Raw genomic sequence first — 16,951 nt, 5'->3', positions numbered from 1 at the left:
GTTCTGTGTGTGCTATTTGCATTTTTGTGATCTTTTATTTGGTTATGTAACCTATATCTACTTTGTATAGTGCCATGTACGGTATTGCGAAACTTTGTTGAGCCTATAAAAAAATAATAACAAGAACAGTAATAAGAGCAGGTGGGTTTGCTGGGATTAACCCTTTGTCACACACACACACACACACACACACACATCATGCAGGCTCAGGTGAGTGCTATTTTGAGAGTAGTTATGTTCTGGACTATTTGCTATCAACTCTTCTCTGTAATACTGTCCCTTGGACTAGGTTTACAAACTGTTGCCACTAGTTTCCCATTGTCAATTTATTTGGTTCTTGGCCCACAAATGTTGTCCACATAGGTTACAGTGAACATTGTGCACCTTACATGTTTAAGTGTTCGACAGTTCTGCTTTCAAGAGCAAAAAACCCTGCGACATCGGTAAAAGTGTACAGGGAACTGCGATACTAGACAGATATACTTACTATATGGACAAAAGTATTTGACCACACATGTTAATTATTGAATTGAGGTGTTTCAAATCAGACCTGTTGCCAGAGGTGTATAAAATCAAGCACCTGCCATGCAGTCTCCATTTGCAAACATTTGTGATACAAAATGGGTCGTTCTGAAGAGCTTAGTGACTTCAAGCGTGGTATTGTGATAGGATGCCACCTTTGCTAGTTTGTGAAAGTTCATCCCCACTGAGTATTCCACGGTCACCTGCAAGTGATACTAACAGAAAGTGGAAGCCTTTAGGAACAATGGTAACTCAGCCACGAAGCGGAAGACAATGTAAAATCACAGACCAGGGTCAACGACTACTAAGACGCGTGGTGTATAAAAGTTGCCAATGCTCTGCTGATTCCATAGCTGAAGAGTTCCAAACTTCCACTGGCATTAAATGTAAATTCAAAAACTTAATTCCTTAATGGAATGGATTTCCATGGCTGAGCAACTGCATGCAAGCCTCACATCACCAGGACAAATGCCGAGCGTCAGATAGAGTGGTGTAAAGCACACCAAAACTGGACTGTTGAGCAGTGGAAACGTGTTTTTGGTGGAGTGACAAATCACGCTTCTCTGTTTGGCATCAGATGGGCCAGTCTGGGTGTGGCAGACGCTGGGAGAACGTTACCTACCTGACTGCATTATGCCAACTGTGAAGTTTGGTGGAGCAGGGATAATGGTATGGGGCTGTTTTTCAGGGTTTGGACTAGGCCCCTTATCTCCAGTGAAGGGCAAACTTAATGCTTCAGCATGCCAAGTCATTTTGAACAACGCTATGCTTCCAAACTTTGCGGTAAAAGTTTGGGGAAGGCCCTTTTATATTTCAACATGACTGTGCCCCTGTTGTAATGGTCAAGTGTCTGAGTACTTTTGTCAATATTGTGTACGTAGATCTATGTAAAGCAGACAGTGTTCAGTACTGCGTGCAGAGTGTGTGAAACCTACAAAGTATATGTTCTCTAGCATCTTTACTTGACCCCAGGCAATTCAGAGGGATGCGTCTCCAATGGGATGAGTGTCTTTTGAACATGGCATCACAGACCTGCTGGCATGAGTATCAGTAATAACTACACTGTTGAGATTCCACTGCACAAAACTGACCCACGTCCAGGAGGAAGTTGCATTGTTTCTTCTGCTTTACAGTTATGCTCCATATCAGATCAGAAAGGAAAAGCATACACTCATCAATAGTAAAAACCGAGAGCAATTCTAAGATTCTGAAAACCTGACTGTTATATTTTTAGACATATACCTGTAACCAGGTCCCCATTGGTATGGGGCCCAGGCAGACTACATTTCTGATAGGAGCCTTGACTGTAACCATTGCTTGAATCATCAATATGGTGTTGAGCAACATGGGATCAATTTGAGTAGATTAGGGAACTGGGTCTAGGAATCAACATTTGTACATGGATCGAAAACTGGTTAGAGAATAGGGAACAGAGAGTTGTGATAAATGGAACATTTTCTAACTGGTCAAAATTTTTAAGTGGAGTACCTCAAGGTTCTGTGCTGGGGCCACTCCTTATTAATATATTTATTAATGACCTTGGCAATGGTTTAGAGAGTAAAGTTTCTATTTTTGCAGATGACACTAAACTCTGTAAGGTGATAAAATCAGAGCAAGATGTAGCTTCTCTACAGAGGGACTTAAATAAACTGGAGGATTGGGCGACCAAATGGAATATGAGGTTTAACATAGATAAATGTAAGGTTATGCATTTAGGGATCAAAAACAAGAATGCAATCTATAAATTAAATGGAATTAATTTAGGAGAATCTATAATGTAAAAGGATTTGGGAGTGCTCGTAGACAGTAGACTTAGCAATAGTGCTCAATGTCAAGCAGCAGCTGCAAGGGCAAACAAAGTATTGGCATGCATAAAAAGGGGCATAGATGCAAGGGAAGATAGCAACGATTCATACAGTGGCAAAATTACACTAATACCTCATCTTGAATATGCAGTACAGTTCTGGGCACCACTCTATAAAAAAGATATTCTGGAACTAGAAAGGACTTAGAGAAGGGCGACAAAATTGATAAAGGGTATGGAGTCATTAAGTTATGAGGAAAGGTTAGCCAGTTTAGGCATGTTTACTTTAGAAAAGAGGCGTCTAAGGGGAGATATGATTACTATGTACAAATACATTAAGGGTCAATACAGGGAACTTTCATGGCAACTTTTTACCCCAAGGACTATACACAGGACACGCGGTCATCCCCTAAGGTTAGAGAAGAGGAAATTTCACAACCAGCAAAGGAAGGGGTTCTTTACAGTAAGGGCAGTCAAGATATGGAATTCATTGCCAGGGAAGGTTGTGATGGCAGATTTAATAGATATGTTTAAGAAAGGGTTAGACAAATTTTTAGCAGAAAAGTGTATCCAGGGATACGACCGTTAATTAAAATGAAGGAAAATAGTGGATATAGGGTAAAAATAGGACTGCAATATTGAGTCTGGGGGGATTTTCACAATTGAAACAGATTGGCGGTGGCTTACTCTGGATCAATTTCAAATATAAGTGCAGGATCGCAGGAGATCCAAAATAGGTTGACTGGTGTCTTTTTTCAACCTCATCAACTATGTCACGTTAAATAAAGATTATTAGGCAGCTACAGTAATTTTTAGTATTAAGACATTTTTTCATCATGGATTGGACAGGTCAACTTTAAACAATTCACAAGAACTTTAAAACCACTATGCCTTAATGCTTATATACACCGCCAATAAATGGTCTGCTCAGCAAAGACCACTATCACACAAATGACCATGCTTTAAACCAGTAGAGTCAAATATATTTTCCTTTTATGATTGCTGTACATGAACTTTTTTGCAATGCTCTATGATTTAAAGCACATTTTCTATATTTATTTTTCAAGATGCTCTGATGCATGGGAAACTATCTCCTACAAATAATGAAAAACAACATAGGAGCTGTGCAGTAATATTTTACTTTTCAAACAGACAGTACATCACGCTGCTTGATATAGATTTTTAGCAGCAAGATTTAATATCAATGGAGATGCGTGCACAGGTATATAACTTTCTACAGTGCACCTATATTTCATAGAATATGTGATGACAATAAGGAAGATATAGAATTCATCCTCCAAGACACAGAGGCCCTTGTCAAAAGTGAGTGACTTAGTGTATATCATGTAAGTAAATTGTACAACTATGACATTCAATTTACGCAAATCCACTAAAACATAATATCAAACAATTTTTTTCCTAAGAAGTTTAACATAAATTTGAATGTGTCCTGATTTTTTATCTTAAGAGTAAAGAAGCTATAACAAACTGGTGTTATAGGAGTTTCACTATGCTCAACTTTCAGTTCCCTTTCATATATATTCATAATATATAATATATTCATAATATATATATATATATATACACACACACACACACATCTATTTTTTTAAATAAATGTATCTCATTTTAGCTAAATATTCTGTTTGTCATAAAAAAGTGAGTTACAAAGTAAAGCAGGTCTAGTGATCTTAAAAAAATTATGTCTGAAGAGACACCTGGACCTATATTTTTGTTTTTGTGGGAGAAGAATTTAAAATAATCTATAATCTATAAATCTTTCTGCAAAAAAGTATCTCTGTATGTTAGCCTTCGATTAGCCTGCCTTTCAATCCAGTTTACATCCTCTTGTTTGAGAAATCATGAAGAAAAATCCTAATAGTTCCGTGTAAACAAGAAAGGAAAAACGATACCTTATCCAAACTCATTTCAACCAAAGAGGCATGCAAGGCATCAGTATATTTATATAATATCGGGCATCCATCTGTGTTGTCACAATGGTGGATATCCATATTGTGCACCAATTGCATTAAGAAAAAGATTCAGTGGTGCCTAAATAAGATGGTACTTTTCTACACATGTAATATGAACTCTATCCAAGCCATAAGTCGCTAGTTATCTTGCTCATCACTGGTTTAAATGGAAATGTAGCAGCTATTTATTCCATCAATGAAGTATCCCCTAATGCTATGAGGCAAATTACATGGGATCTTTCCACTCGGTTTTAAAAGCATATATAGGATCAGATTCAAAAGATTTAAGATTTTAAACAACAACGTGGCCTGCGCACAATTACAGTGTTAAGATGACCATAGTAACGGTAATAATGCGCGCCCTGTGTTGTTCTCTAAAACAACGCAGAGAACTGAATCTGTCCCACAGAGTAGTTCCTAGTAACTGGGCACTCTAGTATTGTGCAAATAAAACATATTAATGTCCAGTCATCTATTCAGTGGGTTCCCACCTCTTCACATGACATCATGATGAAGCTCATATAAATGCCAACATAACATGCTCATAATGCCATTTTTTTTTTTTTTAAATATTTGCACAAAACTACAGTACAGAATTTTCCTTATTTCCTGTTGGGTGGCTTGGCAGTAACTCTTTGATCCACTGAGCACATAGAACATTTAGAAGTAGTTACAAACAAGCAATTAAAATACAAACTTGTGATGCACAAAGGCAACAGCCCCAGCATAATTATAGCATTTCTAGTCTGTTTTATTAAATCTGGGCAGCTTACATAGTCTTACAATAATAGTGCTCAAGCCTTTTCAGACTGAGGGCTAGATTTACTAAGCTGCGGGTTTGAAAAACTGGGGATGTTGCCTATAGCAACCAATCAGATTCTAGCTTTCATTTATTTAGTACTTTCTACAAAATGACAGCTAGAATCTGATTGGTTGCTATAGGCAACATCCCCACTTTTTCAAACCCGCAGCTTAGTAAATCTAGGCCTTAGACTGTATAACCACCTATGCAGTTGATATAATTTTTGTTCTCATAAAATCACTAAAATTGATTTAAAAAATAGTTACAATACTATTAATGTCAGTACACATTGTTGATTGCATATGCAACATGAAACTCATTTAAAGTCCATTGCAAGTGTGTTTAACGAGCCCAGAGTTTCAATGCAGTATAGAAACTATATCAAAACTCAGATGGGAAAAGAACTTTACTGGGGTGGTCGTTTCCTAAATTTATTTGGCTTGGAAAAATCAGAAACTAAAAAAATTCTTCCAACACACGACCACTTATTTCAAAAGTTATTTAGATTTATAATCCAACTTTTCGACACTACAGGAAACATCATAAAACTATGTGAGAAGCCAACCAAGAATTTGTCAACCCACTCATTAACCACAAAATGCAGAGAGGTTTTGGAGTCCCAAATTTCAACCTCTATTATAAAGCCCAAACCAGATTCTTACACTAGTTCCATAACAGGGCACATTAAGGTTCTGAATACCACCATTCTTTCCTCCTTAGCTGTTGATAGACTGAGTTGACCATTTAAAATTCTTTGATATACTTGGTGCAGCACTTCAGAAAAGGGGAGCTAATTATTCCAATAATGAGTAACCCCGTCTTCTAGATTTTATGCATCAAACTTTTCTTTGTAGGCTAAACATGAAAGGCTCTCTATTTGCCTTTTATTTTCACATTGACTATACGGGCAGTGATATATTCATTCCCCCGTTTACAAGCAGCAGAAACTTCCTCTTAACACTTATTATGAAAGATTTAATCCTTAAAACCTCTCACTCAAACTACATCCAAGATTTTTGCCCCCGTAGTCTGCTGCCACCTCTCAAACCAGAGGTGTAGGCTAGATACCAGATCCTGGGGTGGCAAGTCCTCTTGCTACCTAGTACGGTATTAGGAACTCTCAAGGAGCAATGCACCTTCATTGGAATCTGTCTGCTGCTGCAGGAAGAGGGTATGGCACTGCCATGCTTCAAACATTACCTGGGAAATCAAACATTTCCCCTGGCATGTGCATTATAGGAGGGACTTTAATGTGTCCCCCGACACACAAACATTTCTAAATAGTATTGGGTCCCCTCTGCCCATCTGTCTCAGACAGTGTTGGATATGTGGAGCCAGGGCTGTCACACAACTGATGGTCGCATCCACTAAATAAAAATTTTGACAAGAGTTATCAGATTATCAAGGCAGTGGCCAAATAATTCTTAATGATTTATCAACTTTACTCTTGCATATACTCTGTATAGAGCAGTCATACTTGAGACCAGAAAACCATTCACATCTGTTTCTAAATGGATTTAGAATATCTGCAATTTGATAAATCCAGTGCTCTCTAGTTTACATGGGAAATGTTTGAGATTTAAACTTCAGCATTGTCAGAATTACTCTGTGGAATTGATGATACCTGCCAGCAGTTGGCGCTACTGAGTACTGAGGCGCGGAGTCTAACACGCCCCTGGTTTTAACCAGGAACCCCCGCAAGGAGGTATGGACTTCGCTGCAAGGGACGCGCAGGTCGCGGCCCTCAGTATCAGTCAGCTGGCAAGGTAACAATTGAGGCAGCGGTGACAGCCCACCAGGATGCAGGATGGAAGAGTAGTCAACAAGCCGGGTCACAACCAGAGGAACGGATATAGCCAAATCAGAAGCAGGAGAATGGTCAGGAAGCCGGGTCAATACCAAATATCAGTCTAAGCCAGAATCAGGAACCGAAGGAGAAGTCAGGAACAAGCCGGGTCAGAATCCAAGTAACAGCAACACAGGAACAAATGCTGGAGCAAGGCTGAAGAACAAATACTCTGGCACTAGACATGTGTCAGAGGCTGCTTTATATACCCTAAGGTGCCTCCTGATAGGGTTAGGGAGATTTTGGCGGTAACACATGCTGGCTGCAGACAGGTGAGCAGAGATAGCGTCCTGCGGCTAGGCAACAGGACATGGTTGCTTGGAAGGTGCAGGCATCCGTCTCCTGCCCCAGGGCTTGCAAGGTCGCCTCTCTCTCCTTCTTGAATTTGGCCAATAAGCGAGGGGCATGTATCTCTTGTACATCGATCCAAGATCTCTCCTCTGGGCCATAACCCTTCCAGTCAACAAGATATTGGTGGCGACCCCTGGAGATCCGGAAATCCAGAATCTGACTGATCTCATATTCCTCCCCATGATCAGTCTTTACTGGGACCGGGGGTGTGGTTCTTCTGACAAATCTGTTGAGAACAAGGGGTTTAAGTAGAGCAATATGAAACACATTGTGAAACTTGAGTGATGGAGGAAGAAGGAGTTTGAATGTCACTGGATTTATAACTTGAGTGATTTGAAAAGGTCCGATATAACGGGGTGCGAGCTTCATGGTGGGAACTCGCAGTCTTAAATTCCTTGTGGATAACCACACTTTGTCCCCAACTCGAAGTCTGGGAACTGGTCTATGGTGACGATCTGCGCTAGCTTTGTAGCGTCGGGAGGATTCCAATAATTTGGATTGCGCCTGAGACCATATTTGAGAAAAGTCCTGAATGAGATTCTGCACGGCCGGAAGCGCTGAACCAGGTTGGGAAAGTTCAGGAAGAAGAGGGTGAAACCCATAGGTAAAAAAAATGGAGATGAACCAGTAGATACATGCACCTGGTTATTATGAGCAAATTCTGCCCAACACAAGAAACGACTCCATTCAGCCTGATTACCCGAAGAGTAGGTCCTGAGAAATTGTTCCAAGTCTTGGTTGACCCTCTCCGTTTGGCCGTTGGTTTGAGGGTGGTACCCTGAGGAAAACTTTAGATTGACCCCCATCTCTTTGCAGAATGATCTCCAGAACTTGGACACGAACTGTACTCCTCTATCCGAGATAATGTCCTGGGGACAGCCGTGAAGACGGAAAATCTCCTTGATGAAGAGGTTAGCAAGGATAGAAGCCGAAGGAAGTCCCTTGAGAGGTATGAAATGTGCCAACTTGGAAAATCTATCCACTACCACCCAGATAGTATTGAATCCATGGCTAGCTGGTAAATCGGTGACGAAATCCATAGAAATACTAGTCCATGCTCTCTCTGGAATAGGAAGTGGTACAAAGGGTCCTGCAGGAGACTGCCTAGGTGTCTTGTGTCTGGCACAGATTCCACAAGCGGCAACATAGGCCTTAACGTCCGCCCGGATAGAGGGCCACCAATAATGCTTAGAAATCAACGAGAAGGTCTTCTTGACACCCGCATGCCCGGCAAATAGAGAATCATGGGCCCACTTAAGAGCCTTAGGCCGAAGCCTGGAAGTGATAAAGGAGCGACCCGGAGGAGGAACCTTGGTTGAGGTTCTAGTGAGGGCCACAATGGTAGTAGGGTACAAGATGGTTCTGGGGTGGGGGCGGGTTGAAGATCTCTATCATCAAATGACCGGGAGAGAGCATCTGCCCCGATATTCTTAACCCCAGGTCGAAAGGTCAAAATGAGATTAAAACGGGCAAAAAACAAGGACCAGCGGGCCTGACGTGGGTTCAGACACTGAGCTGTTTGCAAGTACGTTAAATTCTTGTGGTCCGTGTAGACAGTAACAGGATGCTCACCCCCTCAAGCAAATGTCTCCACTCCTCTAGGGCTGTTTTGATGGCCAATAATTCTTTATCCCCGATACCGTAGTTTAATTCACTGGGGGAAAATCTTCTGGAGCAGAAACCACAGGGATGAAACTTTCCATCACAATCTCTCTGTGAAAGAATGGCTTCTATGCCAATAGAGGATGCATCAACTTCAACAAAGAACGGCCGAGACAAGTCAGGTTGTAGCAAAATAGGGGCGGAGGAGAATGCCCTCTTTAATGACTGAAAGGCACTGAGGGCTTCGGCAGACCATGATTTTGCTGCTCCCTTGCGGGTGAGCGCAGTAATGGGAGAAATGAGAGTCGAAAAGTCCTGGATAAAGTGCCGATAATAATTGGCAAAGCCAATAAAACGTTGGATAGCCTTGAGACCCAATGGTTGTGGCCAATTGAGAATGGCAGCCACTTTCCCAGGGTCCATGGAAAGACCAGCACCGGACACAATATCTCCCAGGAAGTGGACCCGAGATGCTTCAAAGACACACTTCTCCAGCTTGCAGTAAAGGTGGTTGGAATGTAGTCGAGAGAGAACCTCCTTGACGTGACCTCGATGGGATTCTAAGTCCCTGGAGAATATAAGTATGTAGTCCACATAGACAACGACTGAGAGATAGAGTAGGTCTCGGAAGATGTCATTAATGAACTCCTTGAAGACCGCTGGGGCATTGCAAAGGCCAAAAGGCATCACCAGGTATTCATAGTGGCCATCCCGAGTGTTAAAAGCAGTCTTCCATTCATCGCCCTCACGAATCCTAATCAAATTATAGGCGCCCCTGAGGTCTAGTTTGGTGAAAATCGTGGCACCTTTGATCCGATCGAATAACTCAGAAACCAGGGGTATGGGGTACCTGTTCTTCACGGTAATGGCATTGAGCAGTCTGTAGTCGATGCATGGTCTTCGAGAACCATCCTTCTTTACAAAAAAAAATCCTGCACTGGCAGGTGAGGAAGATTTTCTAATAAATCCTCGTTCGAGGTTTTCAGATACATACTCTGTCATGGCTCGAGTCTCAGGGAGGGAAAGAGAGTACGTTCTACCACGAGGAAACTTCTCTCCAGGAATAAGTTCAATGGAACAATCACAAGGACAGGGGGTGTAAACGTCTCAGCGGCAGTTTTACTGAAGACATCCACGAAGGCATCGTATTCAGATGGCAACCCAAGACTGGGTGTGAGAGCGTGACACCTAATAGGCAGGGTCTTAAGGCATCGATCAGTGCAGAGCGGACCCCAGGAAGTAACTTGAGCACGTTGCCAATCAAATTGGGGTGAATGGTCCCTTAACCAGGGAAGTCCTAATATTACTGGATTAACAGTCTGTGGAAGGATTAGAAATGAGATCCATTCAAAATGGAGGAGACCAACTTGCAGACGGATCGGCCGGGTGGCCTGAGAGATAAATCCATTGGCCACTCTGTTACCATCCACAGCTGTCAGAACCAAGGGTTGCAATAATGATTCCAGGGGTAGATGAAGGTTGGCTGCTAAGGATGCAGAAATAAAGTTTCCAGCTACCCCCGAATCCACGAAGGCCTGAAGGGAGACCGGACCTTGGGAAGCATGGATGATGATGGGCATCAAAAAGTCAGTTTTGTCTGGAGAATTGGGGGAAGATGTACTCAGCCCTAGACCGGCCTTCCCGGCACCGACTAGGATCTGGCGTTTCCCGGTCTCTTGAGACACTGTGATAGAATGTGAGAGGGGTCAGCGCAGTAGAGGCATAGATGGTTTTTAACCCTTCGTTCCCGTTCTTCCACAGTTAGGCGAGAACGTCTGATCTGCATGGGCTCCTCAGGCAGAATAGGTGGGTTCTGAAAAGTGGGAGCAAAGCGTGGACTAGCCCGGCGAGATCGTTTACGTTCCTGATTACGCTCCAGAAACCGGATATCGACCTTGATGCATAAGGAGATCAGATCATCTAGGGTAGCTGGTAAATCCCTGGAGACCAACTCGTCCTTGATCCGATCTGTCAGCCCCTGCCAGAAGGTAGCTACAAGGGCCTCATTATTCCAGTTTAGTTCTGAGGCGAGAGTCCTGAACTGAACCGCTAACTGACCCACGGGAAGGCTTCCCTGACGTAGCTTTAGAATGATGGAGGCTGCAGAAGCAACTTGACCAGGCTCATCGAATACTTTTCTGAAGGTTTGTATGAAGGAAGAGGAATTTTGTAACAGGGGTTCATCATGCTCCCAGAGAGGAGAGGCCCAGGCAAGCGCTAGATCCGTGAGTAGCGAAATAATATATGCCACCTTGGCTCGTTCTGAAGAAAAATTTCCTGGTGATAGTTCGAACTGGATAGCACAACCCTCTGCACTTTCTCGGATCACCACCGAATTTGTCAGGAGGTGGGATGCGAATCCCTCCAGTAGATTTAGGTGCAGCTGAAGCAGGAGAATCGACAGCGGGGGGTACGGGAGCAACAGATACTCCGGGCGGAGTCAGGGTTCTCTGGAGGGTATCCATGCGTGTAGCCAATCCCTGAAGGCACTGCAGGAGCTGAGTCTGGTTAACCTCTTGTTGATCAACTCGGCGAGTCAGGTGCTGCAGGAGGTCACCAGCGCCTTCGGCATTTGACATGGCCAGAGTTTACTGTCAGAATTACTCTGTGGAATTGATGATACCTGCCAGCAGTTGGCGCTACTGAGTACTGAGGCGCGGAGTCTAACACGCCCCTGGTTTTCACCAGGAACCCCCGCAAGGAGGTATGGACTTTGCTGCAAGGGACGCACAGGTCGCGGCCCTCAGTATCAGTCAGCTGGCGAGGTAACAATTGAGGCAGCGGTGACAGCCCACCAGGATGCAGGATGGAAGAGTAGTCAACAAGCCGGGTCACAACCAGAGGAACGGATATAGCCAAATCAGAAGCAGGAGAATGGTCAGGAAGCCGGGTCAATACCAAATATCAGTCTAAGCCAGAATCTGAAGGAGAAGTCAGGAACAAGCCGGGTCAGAATCCAAGTAACAGCAACACAGGAACAAATGCTGGAGCAAGGCTGAAGACCAAATACTCTGGCACTAGACATGTGTCAGAGGCTGCTTTATATACCCTAAGGTGCCTCCTGATAGGGTTAGGGAGATTTTGGCGGTAACACATGCTGGCTGCAGACAGGTGAGCAGAGATAGCGTCCTGCTGCTAGGCAACAGGACGTGGTTGCTTGGAAGGTGCAGGCGTCCGTCTCCTGCCCCAAGTGTCAGTGCGGAGACGGCGCCTGACAAGCATGCATGAATACTCTATTTCTCCTCTTGCCATTAATGTCCTATTAATATTATTGTTTGCAAAAAGCCTAAGTAAAGGCTACTGAGCAGCAGATGAAAGCGATATGGTCAGAGGAATTATTCCTTGCCATATTTTCAACAAATAGATGAGCAAGGTCCATGCGTATCACTAGTTAGTAGTTCTTCACCTCAAATTGCAGTAGTTCTTTCCTGACTGGCGGGGTGTCTTTCAAGATGAGCGAGCTTCCTTCCACAGCTTGTGTGATCAACCAACAGTATGATTAGCATGACACTGATATTATCCATATGTCATGGCCTTTTTCAGTCACCAGATCTGAACCCAATCGAACACTGCCTGAGACACCAAGAGCACATACAGGCCCGTACTGGTCACTCATGGTAGCATTTCCACTTTTCTTTTAACTACATAGGTTTAATAGGTTAGACATATACGAGTTGCTCATATTAACCATTAACAAATCTGTATATTTAAAAAAAAAAAAAAAAGCACGAAAGCAGTTTCCCTTGGCATGTTTAGTAACAAGTGTTTTTATATCTGCTTTATGTTGCCTCCTAAAAAAAAAAAAAAAGTTAATACAGTTCAGTGTTCTCCCCAAAAAACGTTCTCAGCCGGGTGGAATTGAGAAGAGCCAGGTGGGGGCAGTTGCAATACTTTGCAATAATAATGAAAAATGTTGGAGGTTATTGCTCACAGCTGCCAGGTCTGATCATACTGCAGGTCAATGGTCTAACACACTGATGGCCGTAATGCTCCATAGTACCTGTACTAATAGGAGAAACATTGGTTTATTCTATTATAATAGGAATCTGTTGGGCAAGTAAAAATAGCTTGGTTTAGCACCCGGGAAATAGGTGTTGGGGAGAACACTGCAGTGCATGCAAGATACAACACAAATGTGTTCCTTTATAAGCACAAGTATAGTGTCCAACATAATATGGATACTTATGGGCTTATTACTAAATGCTAAAGTGTATTTTTACTGAGGACACCAGCATAAAAATATTGTTGAAATAGCTACTGAACATATTTTACAAAACAGACAATATTTTTTTTTAAAGGGTGTCCCATCTGTCAACCCTACTCTCTATATCAATAGTGATCATATGGCTCTAATCTTTGCATCAGTTACCATACTATAGTTTTCCTTAAACTATAATTAAACATCTTTGAAAGTAGCATTACCTGAAATATAACCCCCCCTATTTTACAAAATATTTTTTTGTTGATAAGAGATGCATCGATATGACACTGACCATGGTCTACGGCTGCCTTGAGCGTTGCTTCAGGATGTGTAGATCCAAGGGGGTTCCGCACAAATCGCCGTCGGCGCCTTAAGTCATCTTCCCAGTAGTCAAGGCGCCAGAACTCCCGAGGACGGCTACAACAAAACACAGGGAGCACACATGTTACCCATTACTAAACAGCATGGTAGCTGTGACTTTTCACAGAAAGCTTTCCTTGTTTGCTTAGCTCTTTCTTTAACTTTCCTTGTTAAAACTGTCAGCACTGAATAATTTAACTTCTTAAATGCTTCTTCACTGATGAGCTTCTTCACTGGACCCTATTTTATAATTATATTTAATTTTAAGTAGTTTATTGTGTATAGAAAATATGTAAGGAGGAAACAATTCCAATCATCAGCTGACCTATTCAAAATAAACCAATGAACAGTTGTAACTAGATATATCATTTATGTTACAGCTGTAAATCGGTTAAAAAAAACATAACAAAAAAACGGTTTAAGAGTTTATTTGTTTTCATTTAGCAATTTTACTTAGAATCACAAAGTCATTTTTGTATCACCACTGGATTTTTGGTGTGTGCATTTTGTTTTAAACATTGAGGACATTAAATTGCTTAATATTGCACTGTATTAATGGCTAGTGATAACTGTGTCCGGTACTCAATAGAGATCTATATTGTTTATGGAAATAACTGTTCCGTCCTATTTACACAAGTATGTAACATTCCGATGAAATGAGTAGAGCAAGAGAGACAAATATAAAGAAACATCCAAAAAGATGGCAATGGGTTGGCATGAAAGATATATTTTATATTAATATAATAAAGAGGATAAAGCAACATATGGACACACAACCTCAATCTGCATCTACACGTAGGCACCCACACATTCTTCACTAGTTTAAGTCTGTCTTCCTAATAATTTCTCTTTAGGTATGTCCTTGAAAAGAACAATATCACTTTTCCATCTGAGGAATTCCTCTTCTTGGTAGGAAGGTGAAATGAACACTAAATACATCATTGTAAAATGAATTGCTGACAGTGTGATCAACTTCCCTGCACACTAGTGGCATGTGCTCCGATTTCAGGCTCATTTCAGCCCCAGCAGGGCATCTCTCCCAGAGACTGCATTTATAAAACAGAATAGGGAAAAGGCTATTATAAATATAGGATAGCATTACCTATATTAATCAAAGTCTGTCCCCTTTCATCATTTTTCTTCCTAATTTGTGCCTTTCCCTCACAAGGTCAGTAAATCACACCGAACGCCATTTGCCCTTAAAGTGTTAACTTTAATGAAAATCTTGCATCTGCCTGTTTGGTGTGCGATAATAAAATATTACTCTGTTTAGATGTGCAGGAATTTAATTAAAATCATCTTCTAAAATATTCATAACCTTTAGCCTCTGGGGTAACACAATCACATATGCAACACTTTTTCATTTAGTGTCTTTAAACAGATCATGCACTATAGACTCTATTGTCTATGTTGCTTTCAAATAGCAACAACGGGGTGCAGTGCTTATTCACACTCACAGGTGAACAGCTCTGCTGTTATCCCCATCTGTGCAAGAAAACATTTAGACTTCTGTGAATATGATCTGCTGCCTCTTGCAAAGCCATCTAGCTGAAAACAATGGGCAATATAAAAGTTATGAACACATGCTGACCATGCTATATTACAGAGGTGTGACTGAATCCAACTTACCCCAACAGAAAATGGGAATAAAAAATAGTTAGTTACTGTATCAATTTATTTATTTTATTGGTGTGGCGTGCCTTGTGTATATTATTGTACATGCAAAGAGTGCTTTGATTTCTATGGTAGTGTGCCAACAGTATGGTTGTGTAAAACGGAGACAGGAAGTCCTATGTTAGTTAGCATCTTATCTCAGGCCAGGTAGAGGCATGGTGTCAGCTGGACCACCATATTCTTTGTTTAAATGCACGTCAGGGGGTGCCTCTGTGTGTATGTGTATTAAAGATAAGAGGGAAACTTTAGGAATGCCAGGTTGCTGTAAATTGTGTTTAAATCTAAATTTTAGCCTTCCTGTCCCCGTGCCTACAGCTATCCTCTTATGCTAAACAATAGAAGTGATATTAGTGTTTTATAAGCTCTCCTGTTGGCACATAGAGAAGACTGCTCTCATTTCAGCCCAGGGGATAAACGAGCTTGTACATTCTCAAAAAGGTCGTGTCCATTGCCTCAGTCAAATCTAGCCCTGCCTGGATGGCACGGTGCAGTCTACTGCTTCTCCCAAAATGGCCAATCTGCCCAAACATACAGTAGGATTGGTGCACTATTTCAAGTGTATTATTTGAATTTGTGGCAGTGATTGGTTATATAGAAGGAGCACATGTTGCTGTATATTGGTAGAACATCTTCTACTTCAGAATGAATTATAGGTACCACATAATAATGTGTAACGTTCCTTGTAAGGAATGTTTAAAGCAATAAACAGTACTCTTCCTACAAGAAAAAAAAATCCTGTGACCTACAAAGCATTAATTTGTTCCCCTGCTGCCCTGTGTTGAACTCAGCACCCCGAGTCAATGCACCTGTTACCCTGATCCAAAGTAGAAGGTCAGGAGGAAACAGCCAAGAGGTGCTGTAGTAGCTATCTAAGCAGTTCCAGATGCCATAGGAGTGGTCAGTAATGACAGGATACTGATGGTAAAGGGAATGAAAGACAAATCGGCAAAATCACAGCTAAACTTATGAGAGAATGACAATGTGGCAGAGAAAGCCCATCCTGTCGCAAGACACTAAGCAGTTATCAGGATAAATGTGAAAGATATGAAATTAGTTGGGGCCTCCATCCAAACAATGGGCAGGTCTGATCTATATTAATAAAACTAAAATGTAACAGCCTAATAAATTACTCATAAGAATGTGGATTAGTTCTTGACACTGCATCTAATCAAACTTTCTAACTCTGTGGCTCCACCAATATATTAAGAGAACTTTGTATCACAGACAAGCTATGAGCCAGTGGTGTGCTGCAGTTTGGGGTCTCCAGTGCTTTATCATGGTGAAACGAATTGCTGCCTGAACACAAGAAACCCAGCATACTTGGAATATGTCACCGTAATTGCATGCATGCTTGGGTCTTGCAAGTCAGCATGTGTTATTTATCCAGGACCAACACAACCTCAAAAAGTTACAAAATAAAATTAACTGCACCACTTCAACTCAGGTCATAGTAGCACTTCTTATCCTTTCCCTAAAGTAATCATGTTTATGTGAGGGGATGTATCAGTGTGTTCATGAGAATTAGCTAAAACAAACCATTAGCCATTTTAAAAATTATGAAATCCAACAGTTTACAAATAAAAAGTCGCCAATAAATGGTTTAAAGCTAACCTGAAATTGTTATTCTCTACACTATTAGATTTGTTTAAACGTATTATTGAAAATAAGTCCCTTCCACAGTTTATGCAGCAGGCAGTGAATCTCCTTGTTTACAAAACTGGCAAAGATTCACTGCTGCTAACAACAACACAACGATGATAAGACTCAATGTTGTAATAATGGAAATTATTCACATAGACAAGTAAGGATTCATATC

At 41.6% G+C, this 16,951-nt stretch overlaps 1 protein-coding gene across 1 annotated transcript in view; it reads right to left on the bottom strand.

Annotated features, from left to right (window-relative positions):
* The window catches only part of LRBA (LPS responsive beige-like anchor protein), a 478,343-nt gene that overhangs the window by 206,042 nt on the left and 255,350 nt on the right, over window positions 1-16,951 (bottom strand). Inside the window, exon 37 of the mRNA XM_075198883.1 lies at window positions 13,394-13,518. Within this exon, the coding sequence (XP_075054984.1) occupies window positions 13,394-13,518 (125 nt within the window). The remainder of the gene's footprint in view (window positions 1-13,393; window positions 13,519-16,951) is intronic.

This window comes from Mixophyes fleayi, chromosome 1 (genome assembly GCF_038048845.1).
Source record: "Mixophyes fleayi isolate aMixFle1 chromosome 1, aMixFle1.hap1, whole genome shotgun sequence".
Classification (NCBI taxonomy): domain Eukaryota; kingdom Metazoa; phylum Chordata; class Amphibia; order Anura; family Limnodynastidae; genus Mixophyes; species Mixophyes fleayi.
The sequence above is the reverse complement of the archived record's forward strand: the minus strand, read 5'-3'. Positions and strand labels throughout refer to the sequence as shown.